The following is a 22453-nucleotide window of genomic DNA, read 5'->3' as shown; positions in this document are numbered from 1 at the left end:
TTCATGTAATTTTGCTAAACTAGCGAATTCACGTGAATGCGTTCTGGTCCCACTTTCTTTTCATTCGAAATTAAAAGAAATTCCTCCTGTGTGATAAACTCCTTAGTGAAGGAGAAGGTCATAGGGAAAAGACCTGGGCCCTTGTTTCCTTGTGTTTACAGCTGATTTTAAAATATAAAGCCAGAGAAATGTAACATCATCTTTGTGAGGGCCAGTATATGTGTTCTGGTGGATAGGATGCCGAACTTAGATGTGAGAGATTCATATCTCCCTTCAGCACATTGTTTCCCAATCAGTTTTCCCAAATTAACTACTTAAAATGACCTGCATCATAGTGTTATCATAATGCAATTTAACAAGGAATATTTAACAGAGTATTCAGAACTGGGAAGTTACTAGTTATAAATAACTCATTACAGATAACCTAATCAGTTATAGTGAAAATACTGCAAAAAAATATTATTGTGATACTTTGCATCATTTGTCATATAATGAGGGATAACTTAAGAACTTAACTGTGTTACTATAAATGTTTAGTTACTTTTATACATAGTGGCCTCACTAAGTGTTGGTGGAGAAATTATGTAGCTCAGCGTATGGCTCATCAAGCTGAACAAAAAATATCAGATTTTTAGAACAGTAACCTATTTGTACTGTATTGCTGATATACATTTAAGAGCTACTTTCAAAAATAGTAACTATAATGGAGGCTTTATAATTGCTTCTAAAACATAACTTTACAAGCTCTTGCTTTGCATATTGAACTGCTTTACATATTACTGTTACAGTATCTTATAAAATAATAATTAGACAAATGCATGCTTTGTGACATGTATAGATATACAAATTCAACCAACCACTGGTACAGAAATTGGATAATTGGATTAGACCCTAATCTCTTTATTATACCTGAATTTGAATACAGTGACCCTTGGTATCCACTGGGGGTTAATTTAAGGAGCCCCCTCCATGAATAGCAAAAACTGTGGATGCTCAAGTCCGACATAGTTAAATGGTGTCTCTTATATAAAATGTCAAAATGAAGGTTTGCTCTTTTGACTTTACACACACACACACACACACACACACACACACACACACACACACAATTTCAAGTCATGAATGGTACAATCAGTGGATACAAAATCCGAGGATATGGAGGGCCAACTGTATTTCCTCCATAAAACAGAGAAGTTTATATCTGAACAGCACTCTTTTTAATATGAAACAATACCTTTAAGATTTTTCTTGGTTTCTTTGCTGCCCTTTCTCTTCCCATCCTTGCTATCCCTTGTAAAGTTCTGCCATATTTTCTGAAATGCATCCAGTCACAAGGCCTCCTTTAAGAAATGCCAAATGATACATTTCTTTTTGGTATTTTAGGTATCCTCCCAGCACCCCTATGCTGAGGATTTCATAGGGAGACCCCACGTGTGGACGGTGGACTATAATAATTCAGAAGAGTTTGAAACTGCTATCAAAGCCATTATGAGGACCAAGGTAATTGCCAAACCAAACTTGTGAAATGTTCTTATTCACAGAAATTGAACCCATATTTCAGTGTTTTTGCAAAATTCTCCAGAAAGTAGATCCAGCAGAAATAATGCCAGGTTGAAAATGAGTGTGGGTTTGTAGTGCACCTGGGATGGGGGTGGAAACCATAGGAAATCTCAGTCTATTCCAGGTACATTCCCATCCCCCAGCATACAAAACTGAACGACAGGTGGTCAAACCATCTGTATCTGGAGGTGTTAATAACTGAGTGAGTTGTGGTTTTTTTAGCCCCAAATATGGAGATTAAAACAAATATTTTGATTTTGAACCTCTGCCCAGTGCTTCGGTTTCTAAAATGTCATCTCCATACACCCACTTTAAAAACATTCTGAATGTCAAGAAAGTGGGAGGCTGCCTCTCAGGTAAGTTATAAATTGCTCTTGTGTGTTACAAGCATGATCTCAAAATGTACATAAACATCATTTGAGAAACGTTCACAAAATGAAGTCATGTCACAGCCAAGATCCATGTTAGCTTTTGGAATATCAAGATTCTAATTTTGCAAGGCAAACATTTTTGCAACAGAAGTCTAAAGTTTAAAAAAAATAACATTTTTGAGTGCTCTATGGCTGGTCTAGACATTATAAAAATACATAGGTCCAGAACACACTGCAGAAATAATCCAGTTCAAGACCTCTTTAACTGCCTGGCCCAGTGCTAGGAGATCCTGGTGTGACACCAGAGCTCTCTGACAGAGAAGGCTAAATGTCTTTAAAAATATACAGTTCCCAGAATTCCTTAGCATTGAGCTAGGGCAGTTAAAATGGTTTCAAACTGGATTATTTCTGCAGTGTGTTTTGGACCTGTCTGACTGCCAAAAACACCCATCATACATCTTGCTCTCATCCTGCCTTTCTGCCCACCTTTACACCGTGAAAATGTAGTGGATTTTTAAAAACCTTACATTGTGTAGTGTTACAGGGAATAGTGGTACGCTGTCCTTCCCCAATGATGTTGGTGAAATTGGGCTAGCATAATGTCATGATACAAGGAAATTGCCATTCATTACTATGGAGGAGGGAAGGTAAATCAGACAGGGGCAGCTGGTGGCTCCCAGGTCTGTGAGGTGATGAATCCACTGCAGATTTCAGGCAGAATTTTGAAGGACCCCTCCCAAAGGCATTGAACCTATTTAATGGATGGTATCCAGCATCATGGACAGGTCCAAACTGTTATCAGAGCCACCACCTGCCACTGAAACCTGATGTGCAGTGGTTTCTTATGGAAGCTGCCATGTGGTTATCATAATGACTAAGGTAAAACCCTGTGGGTGTTTTGCACACAATCACTATGGAAGTAGTTGGACATCTTTGTCTGGCTTGGAACAGCTGCATTCATTTAAAGATTCATTGAACAAGGATTTGCTTTATGCATGGATCCACATGCACATTGTTCATGATTGTGCATTGCACATGAATGCACATCATGTGTATTGATAAGCACTGTATCTGCAGATACTCCTTTGGTTGTGCATCTGATCATGTAACATCACAGTTCAATTGCTGCACAGCTCTGTAAGTGTAAGGTTATGTCAATGCAGGTTCTCAGCCCTAGTTTAGCCCTAAAATGGGGGATTTATGACAACATGTAAAAAAAACATTAGCCAGAGGCCTGTGTTAATATATGCATTGTAATGAAAGCCTCAGTTTCTGGGCCATTTTTCAAAGACTGCTCCACAGAGGCTCTCATGTGTCAGGAGATATTAACACTATTTCCTTGCCTGCAGCCCCCACCCTGTTCAACTGTCAAAGTCCTCAAATGCATCAGATAATTTTGTCATCTTTAATCTAATTGTTCATAATTAGTATTAGCAGAAATTGTATAGAGGTATTCAACAATAAAAGGAAGAGCCTGAAGTACTCCCTTTAAACTTGAACATTGCATGTACCTAAAAAAAATACTACCGGTAATAATGGGAAGTGAAGACAAGGACCTTCTGAAAAATGCAACACCTGCTGTGTGATTCTGTATCTGAAAGACTTAAAATGTATCTGTCATGAATATTTACCTCTCCCACAGCAGAATCCTTTCAAGTTGTCCAGATCATTAAAGTCAAATCTCCTGGTAGGGGTAAATGTGCTGATCTCCATTTTGCTCACAATTTGCTTTGGGTGGGAGATTAGTGTTCCTGTTGTTATGAAGAGAATACACTGCTAAATGGTGCCTCACTTAGTATCTAGATCCAGCATGGAAAGCTGAGAGAAGTCAGATGAATCAGCTCATCTGAACTGTGATTTAAAAGGCTAATTTAGGGACCATTAAAGATTGCTCTAACACATGGCAGTCCAAGCTCTCTTTTGCATGTACCTGTCTGATCTGTTTTGGAGAAAATAGTTATATTGATCTGCATTAGCAAAGAGAAGCAAATATTTTGGTAGTAACTTAAAGTTAATCAGATTCATCATGGAATAAGGAAGGTCTGGGAAATGTGCAGCTCTTTGGCTGTTTTTGGTCTGCAATCTCCATCAACTTTTCAGTATGGCCAGTGGTGAAAAATGAAATTTCAAGGTCTAAAACATTTGTTCTACCATAAGCCTGTTATTAGATCTGTATTGTTTCTGTATAGCATGGGTATTTGCTAATCCAAATGTATCATTTTAGGACATTACATTTTAAGTATTTGTGTAAAACATTTTTGTCTACAGACATGAAAATGCTCAGGTGTGAAGTGCTGTTGGCTTTTTTGGAACATGCAAAATGTGGGGCGTAAAATTCTCAGCATTATACATGTAGACTTTTGTTCCTAGTTCTGTGAACAATGAACACTTCCTCCCTTACACACTGCAGTCATTATGTGGACCGTTTTTCCTCTTCCTAGATACTGAAAATAGATTATTGACTGTTTCTAATATGGCATGGCTTTTTCTAGCCACTAAAATAGTAACACTTGGTGCACTCTGAATCTGAATGCTTCAAACTGCCTCATGTCTGCAATCATGAGTTGAATGCAAAATGAATATAACTCCTCTCCCTCACTCCAGTGGTTGCATCACACACTATATATATTAATACATGAGTTCTCACTACTGCACATACAGTATAACAAAATGAATCTCCTCAGAGGTTTTGACCCCAAGGGAACTGAGTTTTAGAAAGCATGTTTATTGCTTTCATACATCAGTACTGACGGATTACTGTAAAGATCTGAAAGATCTGTATCACTTAACACAGCCCTTTGAAAATTTAGGGTGACAGTCATAGTTTGTATCTTTCTATATCCTACTACATTCTATCCATTCCCACAACTGTCTAAAAATGCTTAATAACCTGTATTCCATCTGAAGATATGGACTGATATCCAGAAAAGCTCATGCTAAAATAAAAAACAGCCTTTTGAAGGTACTGCTGGATTTCTTTCCCTTTTAAATCTCTGTCCTTTTCTCCTTTTTATGCTGTAACAGACTAACATGGCTACTTCTTTTAAATTCCCCATCACAATACTAATTATGAACAATTATATTAAAGTTGCATTGCTTCACAGTATTGGGATTTGAATTTCTTTAGCAGCAATGATGGTTAACTGTGGCCGTCCAGCTCTTTTTTGGTCTACACATCTTATCAGAACTAGCCACCATAGTCTATGGTGATCAATTATGGGAGCTACAGTCCAAAAGCATCAGGAGAACAACAGTTGCTCACCCCTAAATTAAGACACTTGTGTAACCAATACCTGTCTGGAAAATGGACAGAGCTACAGAGAATGATCTATATTTTCCAAACATGAAAGGCAATGGCTCAGCACTGAAGCACTAATTAGACTAAAGTCTAATACACTTTAATGCATCCTGCTTTTTAGGCTTCCATTATATACGATGTGGTATAGTGTTCAAGGCAAAAGCTAGATGTCAGAAAGTATAGGGTTGCCTGGTTAACAGCAACTTGTTCCTACAGTGAATACCTGAGATTGTGTGTGTGTGTGCATGCCAGCAGGTCCTTGTGATATGGCAATAGCAATAGCAAATACATTTCTATATCGCTTATAAATGCACTTAAGCACTCCCTAAGCAGTTTACAAAGTGTAAGCTAATTGCCCCCAACAATCTGGGTACTCATTTTAGCGACATTCTTGGAAGAATGCAAGTCTGAGTCGAGCTTGAGTCCTTTTGCTAGTATTGAACTCACACCCTTATGGTTTGTGAGCAAGTGGCTGCAGTACATGCATTTAACCACTGTGCCACCAGGGCTCTAATCATAAGGGTGGGTCATTGTGTTGTCACAGAGTTGCGGTAGGCAATTGAAAAACTATTTTCAGCACCTGGGATAGCTCTTTTTAAATTTGGATTAAAAGCCTGAGTGCATTCACAAATAGCTGATATGGAGGTCACTGGCTGCCACTATTATATAGGAATGGCGGGTAAGAAATAACAACAACAGTTACAAGGTGGTAGTCATGGCCATTGTGTTATTACTTTCACATAAAAATAGAAACCAGATGAATTTCCCTCTCTGTCTGTCCTTATCAGTACATAGATAGAAGGACACAGAGCTATGGTTACCCAATCTGACATCCCTTGACCACAGTGGGGCTTGGAGCCATCCTTCATTTTAATTTGAAATATAAAAAGCACTTGGATGTCTGTAGTAAACTTGGGAGCACTCCCCCAACCTCACCCCAGCTCCCACACTGGATTAACCATCCTAGGCTAATCCTTCGATGCCTTAGAGTTGCTTTTGAAAAGCTGTTCTATGAACCACCTGGAAACAGCTATAGAATACAAAGCAACTCACAGTCATTTCATTCCTTTATTTTTAATTTTTTTAAGGGCAGGGATATTAGAGATGCTGTCAAGACAATTAAGCCTTAAAAAAAATCCTTTAAAAGCTTAAAAGCCTTATTATGGGCTTGTGCCTGTTGGATTCCCATGATATTATGCCTTTGAAACACTGTTCTGCCACAGTAGGAAATTAAAAACAGACTCATTGAGAGGAACATTCAGTAGCTCAGGTTTCAGTCCTATGCATATTTACTTAGTGAGTTCTGTAGGGCTTACCTCTAAGTAGACCTCAAATGGATTTCATGACAGGTGTTTTCCAAGTGAAATGTACAGTATATACATATTTTATTTTATTTAATATAAAATTTAACATCTTTCAGCATATATATTCATATGTATCTACATAAAGTAATCTTAAATACTGTATAACATTACATTTCATTGTTAATATTTCTCTATATTACAAACTTTTGCAGATATTCTCCCTTTCCCAGCAAATAAATGAAATTGCTTATAGCCTATGCTACTTTGATTTTGACAAACATTGTAGCCATCTATAGTACAGTATATTCTGAAGGGATTTTATTCCCTCTACATCTGTCTAGAAGAGGAATAATTGAATCTATGGATAATGCAATAAGTTTTCTCATCTGGACCTTGAAATGTGACAGCTGCATTATAAATGTGCCCTGCATTTGATCTCTAGCATCTGTCCAGATTAGTCCAGCCTCTTTGAGAGCAATACTATGCTGCCTGGCAGAGCATTGATTTTGGAGTTTTTAACATAGCCAGAGTCCTGCTGGACTTTTTTTGGCAAGGCAGAAGAGAGCAAGGAGACCTTTTCTCCTCTTTCACTGCATCACCAAACAATCCAGGGATATGTTTTTTTCCAGGTGGTATAGAGTAAGGTTGATTTAGACTTGTCTAAATGTTTCTCTGTGTTTGTGGTGTGACTGGAATTTGGGAGGGCTATGAACTGGGGATGGAAAAAAATATTCAAAACTATTTTAAGTACAGTCAAAAATATGTTTGTCAATGGTGAGAATCCTGGGCTGATGAGAATCTTTGGCCTTTGGGACCTATTCAGTTAATAATCACATGGGATATTTTCCACAAACATAACCGCATTTTCAATGCAGAAATTAATATTTAAATATTATTTTCTGCACAGAAATTGTGGTTTCCTCTGCAGAAAATGTGTTGTTGTTTTTTTACCCCCAAAATACCACATACAAATTTAGCACAGAAGAATCCCAAACTGCAAAACATTCTGCCTAGATTCTTGTTGTTTGTTGTTTCAAGAACAAAATTAGCAAATAATTGTATCACTACTGCAGATTCTTTGGATCCATAGCTACATATGAATATGGCATCCTTGTCTTGTGAGTCTGAGCAGATGCAATTGTATTGGCTATAAACTATAGATTTGGAAATGTGTTCAGGATGGAAAGTGGAGGCATATAAATACATATAGCAGTCAGGGAGGTTGTGATATAGCCTGGTGTTTAGATGTCAATTGCATACAAAGGTGTCTGGAAAATGAGCTTTTTCTGCTGATAGTTTCAGGCTGAGATTGATGGTAGGGTGGAAATTGTTGAATTTCTGGTGGGATATCTTGAGTAAGTCCATGAGTCCAAATGATGACGTTATTAGTTACTTATAATTTAACCCATTTCTCATTAAGAAATATGTAACTACATTAAATCATGGCTATAACTTAATGAGACATAATTTCACTCCTTTTGTGATGTAACTAACTTTTGCAATATTACAAGGCTGTGGTGGCCTCAATAAATGCTAGAGGAGGAATATAATATCATTCAAGAACCAGCTTGAAGACATTCAAATGTTTTTTTAAGAAGTAAGGTCCAAAACACACTGCATAAATAATCCAGTTTGAGACTGCTTTAACTGCCTTGGTTCAGTGCTAGGGAATTCTGGGAACTGTAGTTTTGTGAAACAATTAACCTTCTCTGTCAGAGAGCTCTGGTGCCACAATAAACATTGGCGGGTTACACATTGCCATGAAAGTACGGAGTCAGTCCGTACTAGGGTTAGGAAGGTGCGGTGCTTCCACACACCCCTAACCCTAGTACGGACTGAGTCCGTACAAAATGGCGGCTCCCCTTTCACATGGGGGCCGCCATGACGACGTCACGACCGCGCCGCCTCTATACGGGGCGGCGCGGACGTGACGTCGTCGGTCCGTGCCAGGGCGCTTAGTGCGCCCTTTCTGCAGACCAGGAAGGAGCTCCGTTTCGGAGCTCCTTCCTGGTTTGCGGCGCCGCTTTGCGTCACTGGGCACAGCCTTCAGACAGCTGCGCCCAACGAAGCAAGGGAGAAAGGGGCCAAGTGGCCCCTTTCTCCTTCTCCCCGCTGCCGTGGGGTGTCCTTGGGGCTTGAAGCCCCAAGGACACCCCTTTTCAGGCTGCGGGGAAGCGGTGTTTTGCCACTTCCCCGCAGCCTGAAAAGTGGCGGATCGGGGCCTCAGCGGTTGCCGTTCTAGCAGCTGAGGCCCTGATACACCAGGGAAAGGGGCGGGTACAGCCCGCCCCAAATGGGTGGTCTGTAACCCGCCTATAATTCCCAGGATTCTCTAGCAGTGAGCCAGGGCAGTTAAAGTGGGGTCAAATTTCTGTAGTGTGTTTTGGACTTAAATGTAAGAGAAATAAGTATTCTAATTACTATTTAAAAACTGGATAGCAAAGAATTATTTTTTTAAAAAAAGTAAGTGGTTACTGAGTCCCTTTTATGGTTTGGCACTATGACTGTAGTAACTACTTTAAAAAGTTATTTTCTAAGCTCTTCCAAAGAGGAAAGAATTTCCTAGAATGAGCTTTTTTTTTACCCAGTGCAAGAAGTGACAATGAAACACATAGTCAGTATTAGTCTCCATAGCCTCAAGGGCTCTCCTTTAGCATTCTGAGCTTCACTTCAGTTTCAAGGTGTTAGCCTCAGTGTCATAGAATCATAAAATTGGAAGAGACCACAAGAGCTATCCAGTCCAGCCTCCTTCGCCATGCAGAAATACACAATCAAAGCACTCCCGATAGATAGCTATCTAGCTTCTGTTTAAAAACCTCCAAAGAAGGAGACACCACCATTTTTCAAGGCAACGTATTCCACTGTCAGACAGCTCTTACCATCAAGAGGTTCTTCCTAATGTTTAGGTGGAATCTCTTTTCCTGTAGATTGAATCCATTGCTCTGGGTCCTGTTCTCTGGAGCAGCAGAAAACAAGCGTGCTCCGTTCTCAGTATGATATCCCTTCAAATATTAACATGGCTATGATGTCTCGTCTATTCTTCAGGCTAAACATATCCAGCTCCCTAAGCTGCTCCTCAAAGGGCATGGCTTACAAACTTTTTTGGTTGCCCTCCTCTGGGCCTGCTCCAGTTTGTCCACAAACTTCTTGAATTGTGGTGCCTATTCAAGAGATACCAATTTAGAGGCATGAGAAACAGACACTAGCATGCCCTTGAAGACATTTGAAGTTTCTCATCCCCTTTTTTCCTTTGGTCTCTTTGGGTCTATACAGATTGTCCCTAAGGGGTAGCATGCAGCTGCCCCTTTCCTGGCCAGATTGGGGCCACAGCAACCTCACACCACAGCGCTGATCTGGACTATGGAGAGCACAAAAAGGAGCTACAAAAAGCAGCTCCTTTTTGCGCCCTCCAAGGAGCATCATAGTTGCAGTGGTGCAGCTTTCTGACACCCCTTCGGTGCTGCATCATGTGGATGCAACTCTGGAGGTATGTCACGATGGCATGCACCTTGTGGACCAGTGCACCAAAATGGTGCCATGGGGGCAGAGTTAGGGCATCTAGCATCAGGACACTGCACCCTGACTCTGCCCACAGGCCGGCGCTTTCTGCCAGTCTGTATAGGGCTTTTGTTTTCCTAATTGTAGTATCCCAACCCCTAACTGTGGACTGGAGGATCCCATCCACCCACTTTGTCACTTCCCACTGTACAATGCCACTGGAGGGCAACTGAACAAAAAAACAAGCATGTGGGAATTTAAAAAGCTGGCATAGCACAGAGTGCTTTCTGGTGATGTCTAGGGGAAAAATTCAACAGGGACTCATGTATACATGAATGAAGCTTTCCCTCACTTGAGTCTCTCTTGACTCCAACACCTTTGTCTATAAAAGGGCACTAGTCTGTTTCTCCCATGTCCTCCTTAGCAGTATTGAGTTTATGCCTGCACAATTATTTGTTGTGACTTAACAAGCAAAACACATCCTTCTGGTCATGCATTTTTCATTTTTCAATTTGTATTTGCTAGAAGCTTGATAACCCTTGCCTCTGACCTCTAAGCAGGTAACAAAACCAGGAGGTTCAAGTGAGGTTTTTGTAGGCTAGGCCACCACCTACAGTCAGCTACATTCTTCTTGGACTATAATGGCACAAACCTGAATTTGTTTCTTTGGTCCTACTATCATGCATAAGCCATTGTCCCTGGCGATAATAATAGTGAGAGCGCAACATTTTTCTTGTGATACTCAGCACCTCAGACTACAAGGAGAGTTGCTCACAGAGCAACTGCGTCAAGCCAAGAGGGAGTGTGAGATAAAAAGACAAATTACAGCCCTCCAGGAAAGGTGACATGGGGAGTATTGTCCCAATGATGAATTACAGCTGTTACAGAGGTTAAAGGCCAGGGGCAGAGATGGAGTGGCTTTCCTTTGAGGTCATGGGTGTCAACTTCAGCTTTTACATTTTCAAAAATGGTTCTTACGCAAGCAATTTAATGCAGCCAATATTCTGGGGTAGTGAAGGGAGGAAGGCATCATTATATTAAAGTCAAACGTACATGAGTATGATGGGAAATTATATATTTCAGGGTATGCTTGGGAGAGTAGCATATTAAGGATCGCTGTGAAAATAGCTGGTTAAAGTATTCCTTAGGCTACTGTTACACACTGTTAGACAATTGCATTATTTTCTATTTATTTGGCTGATAACATTTGGATTGGGATTTTTCTTTTCCTCCCATGGTTTTGTTTGAGCAGGATTCATTATTCTTCTCAGAGCAATGATTCCTGTTGGAAACCCAGACACTTGTGGAGAAATCACTTTTTAAAATCTATTTCTAGGTGATGAGTATGTTTTCTTGTTACCTATACCCTTATTTAAAAGGGGTTTCCTTAGTCTGAGTTGCCTGTATTCATGGATAACTGTACTGTAGAACTGGGGCTGTGCTTTTAGTCCCATTGCTAATATGTCTTCTTTGTTTGTCTTGTCACTCATGCATTGAGAGTGCAAAGGAACCACAATGCTCAAGCTAGTTTTAGGTATCTCCAGCCTTGGGCTATCAATGTAATCTTCATGAAACTGTTATAAAACACCTTATAAATTTTTTAAAATGTTATTTTAATTACCATTTGAAAGATAGGAACATGGCATAAAGTTCTCATTCCTCATGATTCTAAAAAACAAGTAAATGTTAATTCTTAGACCCAAAGTATGTTGGCAACACATGTGGATGTGAGTAGACATTGTTACCCCTTGTTATCCCCAAAAACAACATACTACAGCTGTCATAGGTCATTATCACATGATGGAAATTGGAAGTATAATCCAGTGTCATTCCGAATGCAATCATGGGTATTCACGTTATTGCACAAAAAGTTATCACACACATTAGCTGGCATTCTGAATGCACTCCAAACGCAATTCCACAGCAATCCAAAATTAAGTAAATTTGGTGAACTAGCGAATTCATAAATCCTATTCCCAGGCTATTTTGCATTCAGTTAGATGTTGTTTGGTGTGATATGCATGTCTGCTTTGGCCCTGGTATTCCCCCCCGCATCAGTTCCCACGTTCCTCTGTTTTGTTTTGGCTTCCAGGGCTCCTAGGTCTTCCCCAGCAGCCGGGAGGAAAAGCAGCTGTTTTTGACAGAAAAGAGTGGCTCTCCATGAGGCGTCCTGCAAGCTCTCTCTCTCTGCCCAAAACGGTGGGCTTGGGGCTTGCCCTGCTCCTGGCCCCTTGTGCTCCTCAGGGATTTTTTTGCCATCCTTCCTTCCTCCAGGGCCAGGGGGCTTCAAAAAGAGAGAAAACTCCCCCCTTTTTATTAGCCCCAAAGAGTTCTTCTTCTTCCCTCATTCCTCCTCCTCAGGGGGAGAATGGAGTAGGGCAGCCTGGGGGATGTGGGTCTGTTTTCCTCCCCTAAGGGGCATCGCTCTGGGCCCACAACAAACTCCAACTCCCAGAATTCCATAGCCTTGAGGCACAAAGAGTTAAAGCAGTGCCAGACTGGGTTGTTTCTCTAGTGTGGATGTAGCCTTAGTCGCTGGCTCTGGTTCCTGCACAGCTTCCTCTCTTCTTTCCCCCTCCTCCAATCATGGTGAGGCAGCGCCATTGCCTTCAATGGGACTCCCAATAGGCCAGGTTAGAAGCAGAGAGGACCCAGGCCCCCCCACAACCTCACTGCAGCAAAGCTCTCCCAAATGGGGCACCTTCTCTCCCCCCACCCACCCCCCATAGCTGGAGACTTAAAGACACAGACACACAACCACCTGGAGACTTCCCCCACCCGCTTTTGGGTTTTTTTTGGCAGGTTTATTCAGATGGAGTTTGCCATTGCCATTTTCTGAGGAGGCTGAGAGAGTGTGACTTGCACCAGGTCACCCAGTGAGATTCCATCCCTGCCTTCTAGAGTCATAGTCCAATGCTCAAACCAAGTACAAGGTTGCTTTCGACTGGTTTTGAATTGGTGAATTGCCTACATAATGTGAAATAAAGGGTAATGAATGAACAAATAACATGAATTGCCTAAATAATGTGAAATAAAAGATAATGAATGAACAAGTAATGTGAATTGCGTAGTAACGTGAAATAACAAGTAATGAATGAACCAATTCAGTGGACACTTGTTATACACTTGGGTTTGGTTCCAAGATCCCCCGTGGATAACAAAATCCATGTATGCTCAAGTCCCATTAAATATAATGACATAGCAAAATGGTGTCCCTTATAAAAAATGGCAAATTAAAGTTTGATATTTGAAATTTATACTTTTTTTTTAACATTTTCAAACCATGGATGCTTGAATCCGTGTATAAAAAATCAGTGTATAAGAATGGCCAACTGTAATATGAAACAAGGCAAAACCGGATGCAAGCCCTGCCGGAAGTGTAAAAAGGTCACGATCCGATTCTGCCCTCACTGCACATATGCAGGGATGCCAATTTGAATTCTAGACTACGAAGGGTATGTACTCATATGATTTCTTTTGCATTCACCCTACCTGGGCTTTGAGATGGGTGCTGTGTTCTTCTGTGCATTTGATAAACATTCGCATAATAGCGTTCATTTTCGATTTGGCCCTACTTTATTTTCTTTCGAAATTGGGAGACATTCCTCCCGTGTGATAACGGCCATAGTTACCACATTACTTCCAAGCTCTGAATATGTCTTGTTGATGTTTGTTGTTAACTGACCTTGAGTTGGTCTCAACTCATGGCTGCCCTGTGGATGAGCCTTCTCCATTACTCCCTATCTTCAACTGCTCAACTCAGGCCTTTGGCCTCCCTGATTGAGTCTACCCATCTGGTATGTGGTCTTCCTCTCTTTCTGCTTTCCTCTACCTAGTCTAGCATTGTAGTATTTTCTAATGAATCGTGTCTTCTTATGATGCAACCAAAGTATAAGCACCTCAGTTTTGTTATCTTTTATTCCAGGCAGAGTTCTGGCTTGATTTGTTCTAAGACCCATTTGTTTGTCTTTTTGACCAACCATGGTATCCTTAGCACTCTTCTCCGGCACCACATTTAAATGGGTTTATTTTCTTTGTATCTGCTTTCTTCATTGTCCAGATCTCACACCCATACATGGTGATGGGGAATGCAGTCAATTGGATTATTTTGATTTTAGTGATCAGTTGTATATCTTTACTCATTAGGATCTTTTCTAGTTCTTTCATAGCTGCCCTTCCCATTCCTGGTCTTCTTCTAATTTCTTGACTGCAGTCTCCATTCCAATAAATTTGATCCTAGATATGGAAAGTATTTAACTATTTTGATTTCCTCATTATTTAGGTTGAATCTATGTAGATCCTCTGTGGTCATTATTTTTGTTTTCTTTATGAACATACCTGTACTTACATAACTCTTTGTATTGCACCAAGTATAATTAAGAAACATTGTCACATTTTGGCTTGTTGCACAGTCTTTCACTGCTACACATGCTTGTCATTTTTAATGCTTTCTCTGTTCCTCTCCTGGCACCAGAACAAATGGATTCATTGAGGAAGAGACTCCTCTGAAACCACCCCCTCCATTCCTCTGTGGCTTTCATTCAAATCACCCTGTGATACCATGGGTGCACCCACTTGCTTCATTAACTTATCTTCTCTGCACTTTCCTTCTTGCCCTTTTCAGTGTAATTGAAGCACTCATCTTTCCAGCACTGTTCCTGATGACCCATCTGTTAACTACACTCCCAAGAGCACACCATTCATCTCCTTTTCTTGCTTTTTGTCCTTCTATTTATGCATTCAGAGATTGTGCAGTCAAGGCCACATAGCAAAGTGCCAAATTTTCCACAATAATAGTTTAATTAAAATGGGACACTTCATATCTCCCATTGGTTGCTGCAGTGCGTGAGACCTTTCCAGAACTTTAACCCTTAAATGAGTGATGGTCTCCTTCTGTGGGGGAAAGAGGACACAGACACACATCCTGTGAAGCCAGGATCTATTTTATGTTGCACCCACACAGACCTAGAATCATAGAATCATAGAGTTGGAAGAGACCATAAGGGCAATCCAGTCCAACCCCCTGCCATGCAGGAACTCTCAATCAAAGCATACCCGACAAATGGCCATCCAGCCTCTGTTTGAACTTAGGACAAACCATAATTTAATAGACAATTAGAATGAAACCATGGCAGTTGAAGTGGAATCATAGCACTATAATTGATACAAGACTTCACCAAAAAACTTTAATTGATTAGTGTCAAACACTCCTAAGTCACAACAGCTTTTTTATCCGAAGTAGTTTTACAAGGTTTTTTGCCTTTTCTGCCAAAGTGTTCTGTTGCCTCACAAAACTACAAATCCCAGAATTCTGTAGGATGGAGCCATGGCAGTTAAAATGCTTTCAAATTCATTATTGCTACAGTGTAGATGTACCCTGAGAGAGTGTGACTTCCCCAATGTCATCTACTGGGTTTCCTTGACCAAGCTGAGAATTGAGCTTTGGTCTCCAGAGTCCTAATCCAACACTTAAACTACTACACCACATCTCTCCCAATTCACTAGGTACAACTGTTCTCAGCATGGAGAGAATAATTTTGTACCTACTTTCCATGAAGCTGTTAAAATCAAGAAGCCTCTTGAGAAAAGAAGGCAGCAACCCTACTTTGACTCCATGGTTGACTACCGAAGGATTCAGAGCCACAATTTTAAGAACAAAGAACTCAAAGCCTTGTTTCTCCTCCATCTTCATCCTTTACTAACATAAGGCACAAAATGCAAAATTATCACCACTACTTCCACAAAAACAGGATTTCCTCTCCCTCCTCTGCCTTCCCCAGGAATAAAAGTGGGGTAATTCTGTCATATAGAATCCATTTTGTATGCCAAATGTCAGCAGTGCAAGCTCCAATAGAGCTCTGCACTCAGATATGTCAAGCAGGCAGTCTGGGTTATGTCAAACAAGAAACTTCTGTTTAGAAGCACCCATCAAATTGCTATCTGAAAATTACAGAATCAAACCAGGGCAAGTTCAATAATTCATAGGAAGTATCAACTCCTGTCATTATGTCAAAACTGATTACCATTTGCACCTGTAATGAGATACAATGGTTACAATTTCCAGCCTTGCTGGACTCTCAGTTGACATATTTATGGCAAGGGGTTGCTTAGTGGTATCTCCTCCAGCATTTGCAGATGCAGCTTGACTCATTTTTTAGGAGAAAAGGAACCACTCCATTCAGTATGTATGTGGCTGAAACAACAGACACAAAATGGGTCATAAACTGAAAGAATGTCTTGGCTTATGACCCATTTGCTGTTCATCATCCAAGCTCTGGTAAGATGCTTATAGGACTGCAATGATATCAGTTGTAGGGCTATCTGTACTCAGTGCTGTGTGTGTGTGTGTGTGTGTGTGTGTGTGTGTTTTCCTTGAAGAAAAGTGCAAACTTCACTTTCTATCTTTCATACAGATTACAAAATTTAATCTTTCTTGGCTTGGAATTTGCATTACCTTGATAGACATTTGATGGTTTTAGCCAATAAACACTAGAAGGCATTACTTTGAAGAAATACTTATTGTAATAATAGCCATGAGCTAACTGTAAGAAAATGTGTTATTTATGCCAGCCAAGTACAATGGGCTAGTGCTGTGAGTTTATGGGGAGGGAAACCCAAGCCGCATGAAGGCTCATATGAGGTTTTCCAAGAGGAAAATATAGGGCTTTTCTTCCAGAAAACCCACCAAAGATAGAACAGGGGAGAAAATCCTGTGGTTTTAGGACTTGAGAATCCACAGATTTTGGTATCCATGGGGGGTCCTGGAACCAAACTCCAGTGGATACCAAGGGTGCTCTGTACTTAGAAAGATGACAAGACCAAACACTAAGCCCACCTTGCCATCTCTCCATCATCCCCAGTGGCTACTTGTTACTTACCACAATGGGCCCTTGGTATCTGCTGGGGCTTGGTTCTGGGATCCACATGTTTGCAACTTGGATGGCTGAGCATGGCTGGCAGCTGGGATGCAGCCAGGATGCAGTTGCCCAGAAGCATCAGCTGCATTTTTAATGTGATAATTCTTGACTGCATCCTGTAAATGACTGTCCACTGGAAGGGGTAAGTCACCTTTTTTTGTCCAAGCGATAAGGTCCTAAGAAATCAACTTATAGTTCACCTCCTGCTAGACAAAAGGGCTCTCCCAGGCTTAAAACAACCCAGAGAGTTTCAAAATCATGGGAAATTGTCTTTATGTCCCTTACAGGATGTTTGGGTACAAACAAATTTTTGGATCCTGGTTCACTTCCCCCACATCTGATTTCAACACATGCCTGTCTACATGAGTGCACTTTCCCTGTATTTAGCACTGAGTCCCAGAAAAGGGTGGGAGCACACTGGGTGAAAGCATGGGGGGGGGTAAACAGTCACTTTTGTCCATCTTACACCCCCCACCCCTCAGCCTGAATGCCCCCATTGCAAAACATTGTGATGCCTCCTTCCCTCCTGGGAAGAGAGTATGGGGCAGACAACTTGATCACCAGTCTGCCCGCCCACCCACACAGCCTCCTGGGTCCTTTCTAGTCTGGCCAGGCAAAGCAAAGGGAAAAAGATGGGACAGTGCTGTCCACTAACTGAATCTTTCCATGGCTGGCCAGGCAGTCAGGTGAGGCAGAGGGAGGGAAGTGGGCAGTGCTGCCCACTTCTGCTGCTATTGCTGCCACCCCACACTAGGTGACGCTAACCCTAGTATGGAGAAAAGGCATAGTTTGGCAATGTGAGAGAAGCCATGGCATCAGAGTGGTGGAGTCTCCCTCCTTGAAGGTCTTTAAACAGGGGCTGGATGGCCATCTGTTGGGTATGCTTTCAGTGAAAGTTCCTGCATGGCAAGGGGGTTGGACTAGAGGGCCCTTGTGGTCTCTTCCAACTCTAGGATTCTATGATTCTATGATTCTAAGAATAACATCCATTTGGGATGGGGCAGATGCCACCCAATCAACTTGAAGTTAGACGGGGATAAATAGGACAGTTGGAGCCAGTTAGTGTTAGAGTCGTGAGGGACTCTGTAAAGAGCAGAACTTGAAGGGGGAGTTACTGTTATAAAGTATCCAGAGGGATAGATAGAGCCTTGGTGGCTGGTTTAGGAATAGGTTATACAAAGTATCCAAAGAAGGACTGAGAGGGTCCTCAGACCTCAGGTAACTAAGGAGTGTTCTCAGAAGAGATGTGTTTACAGTAAAAATGAAACACAAGCAATAAGAGAGTGTATGAAAACATAGTATCATAAAGAGTTGGCTTTATTGTGGAGTTAAAGTATCTACCAAGTAGAGTACAAGAAATCATAACTGTAACAAAGTATAACAAGTAAAGCAAGACCATGAAGTATCAACTGTAGTAACCATCTCATACAAGTGATACATTGTTCAAGTTAACTTTCAAATAAACTTCTAACTTTGTTTTAATAAAAGCTTGTCTGGGATTCTAAGAAAGAAACACACTACCAACATCTAAATGGATAGGTTGGGGTTAAGTCCCTTGAAAAGGTTGGAGTGGTGAATCCATTCCACCCATAGATGCCATTGAGTGGGAAATAAGTAAAGCGACTGAGGGTGTCACTGTTGGAGAGGAGGACAGCAATGGGGTCAAGAAGGCCCATGGTGCTGTTATCCAAGAAAAATAGTTTACAAAAGATAAGTGGTTGTCACAAATTGGTGGCAGCGGTGGGATAACACAACCCATTGTGCTTCCACAAAATGAAAATAGTTGGGTGAGTGGGACTCACCGTCACAGCTAGTGATGCCACTGAGCCATGCTTTGGTGAAGTTGTTGTTTTGGTTACACTTCTTCATTTACCAAACAGAGCTGTAATTGGTCAGTTTTACAGAACTAAGGAAAGAATTTTTTTAAGATGATTGGACCATTGGAATCTCGTAAGTTTGATGGGTGTAAATGTCCATGGCACTGTGTGTGTATTATATTCTAGATAACTGAGGACTATTTTATAAAATAATTGGAGAAGGTGAGAAAAAGGCAATTGGAAGTTTTTGTGCACGATAGTGAACTTTCAGAGGTATTCTCACATCATCTTGAGGAATATTGAAATATGTAGGTGAGATGTAGTGTAAAGTTATTTTCTCCTCCACTGAAAACCTACTGCTAAAAAGCAGAAGTATAGGACAGCAAATAAGACCAGTGGTGTTTCATAATCTATTCTTAAACTGTACCATCAGTTTTAATCATAAAGGCAGAGGAGATGGAAGAGTGCATATAAATAGCAGTCAGAAGGGGGTGGCAGCAATTCTGAGCTTTTGGAAATATCTACATTTTATCTCTGCATACTGCCAAATGTGTCTCCTTTTTTCTGGAGCCTCATATCTTCTCACTGGACTAGACTAAAACCTCAGGTTGCAGAACCCCAAATTTTCTGTGGGAAAGGATAGGAGGATAGATGATTCCCAGTGCTCAAATAACCTCTTCATGAATGCTTGGATTTGTGTGTGTGTGTGCTGGCTTAGATAAACACTTTCTCACAATAGGTTTTCTGTTCTAAGTCAGGATAGCTTTAATGGAATGTAGTGTCCAATTGCAGCCTAGGACACTTTACCCTGCAATTTATTGAAGTCCTTCCACTTCCCAGGTGACTGCTTCATGCTGCCACATTTAATGGTGATGCTGCTCAACATGCCTAGCAGTGCAGAGCATCTTTGAGGAAGCCAAAGCAGCAGGAAGGTGAAGATCACCCAAGGATATCCTGAGATAGGGAAGATGAAAACTGAGCTGATGCCCCGATGAGCATGGTTCACATTCAGGACCTTAAGCACCTGGAAGAGGACTGTGAGGAATCTAAAATTAAGCAGGATTGATTCCTGGGACCACAGTGGAGTCCCATGAGGCACATTGCTTTGACTCCAGCTTTACTATCTTGGAAATAAATCTCTCTGAAATAGTTCTGAATGAGAGCCACACATTACAGCTGAGATAGAAAAAGTGTGGCCCTACATATTTTGTTGTACTGCAGTTCTTATAATTCTTCATTGCAGGCTAAGGCTGATGGGATTTGTAGTTCAAAAGCACTTGGGATGTTACACATTTTCTGTATTACATCGAAGCCTCCTCCATGTAATACAGCTCTCTGGGTGCAAATCAGCTTAATGTGTGGGTCACTTCTGTCATGTGGAGAATCTCTGTGGGAACCACAAGCCAGTGTTACTGTATGAAAATTCACCCCATAGTAGCAACTGGCAAAGAAAGACATTTGAATAGCTTTGAAATGGCATTTGACCCATTCCCACTCTCTTATGACCCCATAATAGCAATACATGCTTGCCATGACTTAAAAACAATGTTAAGCTGGCCATCTCTGGAAAAGACTGGTACCTTTTCTATACCTTTTACAGTATATTTATATGCATGGAAGGTTTCCTTTGGCCCATGTTATGGAAAGAAAACTGAAACAATGTTTTCTATGGTACAGTGTTCTACTTTTATTAAATGAAGTAAATTCTATCAAACCAGCATCAATTGCTCACTTACACTGGAGATTTTTTTACAAGGCTCATACTCACATATCACATTTCTGAGAGCAGTGCACAACCTCATCTCACCTCACTGTCTTTAGTAATAGGTCAGAAACAAACTTTCCTAAGCCTTTCTTAAGCCCAGATGTTAAGCCTTGCTGGATGAAGAGGGAGTAAAAAGAGAACCATTTGTTACCAACCTTCCCTAGGCAGAATAACCTTCCCTAGACAGAATAAGTATATATAAGTGTAAATAAATATAAATACATGAGAAACTTGGAATTGCTGTGATGGTGAAGAAAAAGCAATGTAGAACTATGTTCATCTGTAAATGCAGGGAGTAAGTAGGCATATGAACCAACAAGATTCAGTTCAGATTCTAGCTTAGCACTTCATAAATTCATTGATTTCAGCTTGGACTGCATCAGAGCTAGTCTGTTTTGACTTGGTTCCCAAACCTGAGTTGAGATTTGGATATCTGGAAGTTTATTGCTCTCATTGCACAACCGTCCCTCAAAAGTACAGTAATTGAAGAGGCCTTTGTAAAATGTTCCCTAGAATGAGATGGAGGACCTGTCAACCACCCCCAGTTCCCTATCACTACCACCCCCACCCCCACCCCCACCCGAGTGTTTTGACAAATACAGAATCTGGGAAACTCAGTTGAATTTATTGTCTCTTCTGCATTTCTGGAGTTTGAGGCCCACATGAAACCTCAGTGAGGGACCATAATTGATTGTGATAGTTTCAGAGCATTGCCCAAGTAACCTTAGAAAGCATCAGAACCAATCCAAAGCAGTGGGGGTGGTAGTTGTGATGTTGGGGAGGAGGACTGAATCCATTTGAGTAATCTCTGGTGTTGAACCCTCCTTCCAAATTAGCTTCAGCTCCCTGGCTGTTTCCTTTAAAATTCAGACTAATATTGGAGCCACCCTCCTCCTTTGCTCCAAAGTGGTTGAGTTTGGCTCAGGATCAAGTTTTATCAAATTCTGATACACATCCTTCATGTAATGCATGGAAGGCTGCAATGGAAAAGCAACAAAGGTGGTTCATTATGTGCCCCATCATATTTAGCAATTTACCTGTTGTAGGAAGCCACCTACTGTTTTGTGTTGCTTGATTCAAACAGACAGAAACTTTCTCTCTGTCAGCTCCCCCATCTTCTTGCCTGCCCACTCTCTCTTCCTTAGCCCTGCTGGATTTGGTAGCTAATCATATCCCCCATTTAAATGCTAATCTTTCTCAGTTGCAGACCCATTTTATATACAGCTTGGCTTTTCTGGTGCAATAAAGCTTAAGCTCAGAATGTAAAATGAGACTCCTCAGGGCTTTTTACCCTCAACCCCCCCCCCCCCAATGGTAAAAAGCAAATGATAAATGGCTAGATGAATTATTGCCTTAAAATGTAGAAATGTATCTTGAATTCTGTGGCTATTTCATTTTTTTGGCAGGGGTGGAAGTTTGCTCAATCAGTGTGTCAAACACTTCCAGCTCAGAAGAACCATTTTAATACTGCCTGTGGGGAGCTTCAGGGATGCAGTGACTTAATGGTTAAGATGCCAGTTCTGGTGACTGGAAGATTGGAAGGTTGGCAGTTTGAGGCCAAAGTGCTGCATGATGGGATGAGCTCCTGTCACTAGTCCCAGCTTCTGCCAACCTAGCAGTTCGAAAGCATGCAAATACAAGTAGATAAATAGGTACCAGTTCAGTGGGAAGGTAACAGTATTTGGTGCAGTCATGCGGGCCACATGAACACCAGAGTAGTCCTTGGACAACACTGGCTCTTTGGCTTAGTAACAGAGATGAGCACTGCTGCCTACAATTGTTTACAACTAGACTTTCATGTCAAGGGGCTACCTTTACCTTTTAATGAGTAGCTTCAGCTCAGAACTAGAAGGGCTATCTACATTCCTTTGAGGTTCTCCAAGGCTCACATTAGGCAAATCCGACAAATTCCACTCATTGGCT

At 41.1% G+C, this 22453-nt stretch overlaps 1 protein-coding gene across 1 annotated transcript in view; it reads left to right on the top strand.

Annotated features, from left to right (window-relative positions):
* Window positions 1-22453, top strand: part of MGAT5B (alpha-1,6-mannosylglycoprotein 6-beta-N-acetylglucosaminyltransferase B) — a 301222-nt gene that overhangs the window by 268061 nt on the left and 10708 nt on the right. The window contains exon 15 of the mRNA XM_089534995.1: window positions 1384-1500. Coding sequence (XP_089391121.1) covers window positions 1384-1500 — 117 coding nt within the window. The remainder of the gene's footprint in view (window positions 1-1383; window positions 1501-22453) is intronic.

The sequence above is a fragment of the Sceloporus occidentalis genome, unplaced genomic scaffold, assembly GCF_023333645.1.
Source record: "Sceloporus occidentalis isolate IW3139 unplaced genomic scaffold, rSceOcc1.0.p SCAF_1, whole genome shotgun sequence".
Lineage (NCBI taxonomy): Eukaryota > Metazoa > Chordata > Lepidosauria > Squamata > Phrynosomatidae > Sceloporus > Sceloporus occidentalis.
The sequence above is the reverse complement of the archived record's forward strand: the minus strand, read 5'-3'. Positions and strand labels throughout refer to the sequence as shown.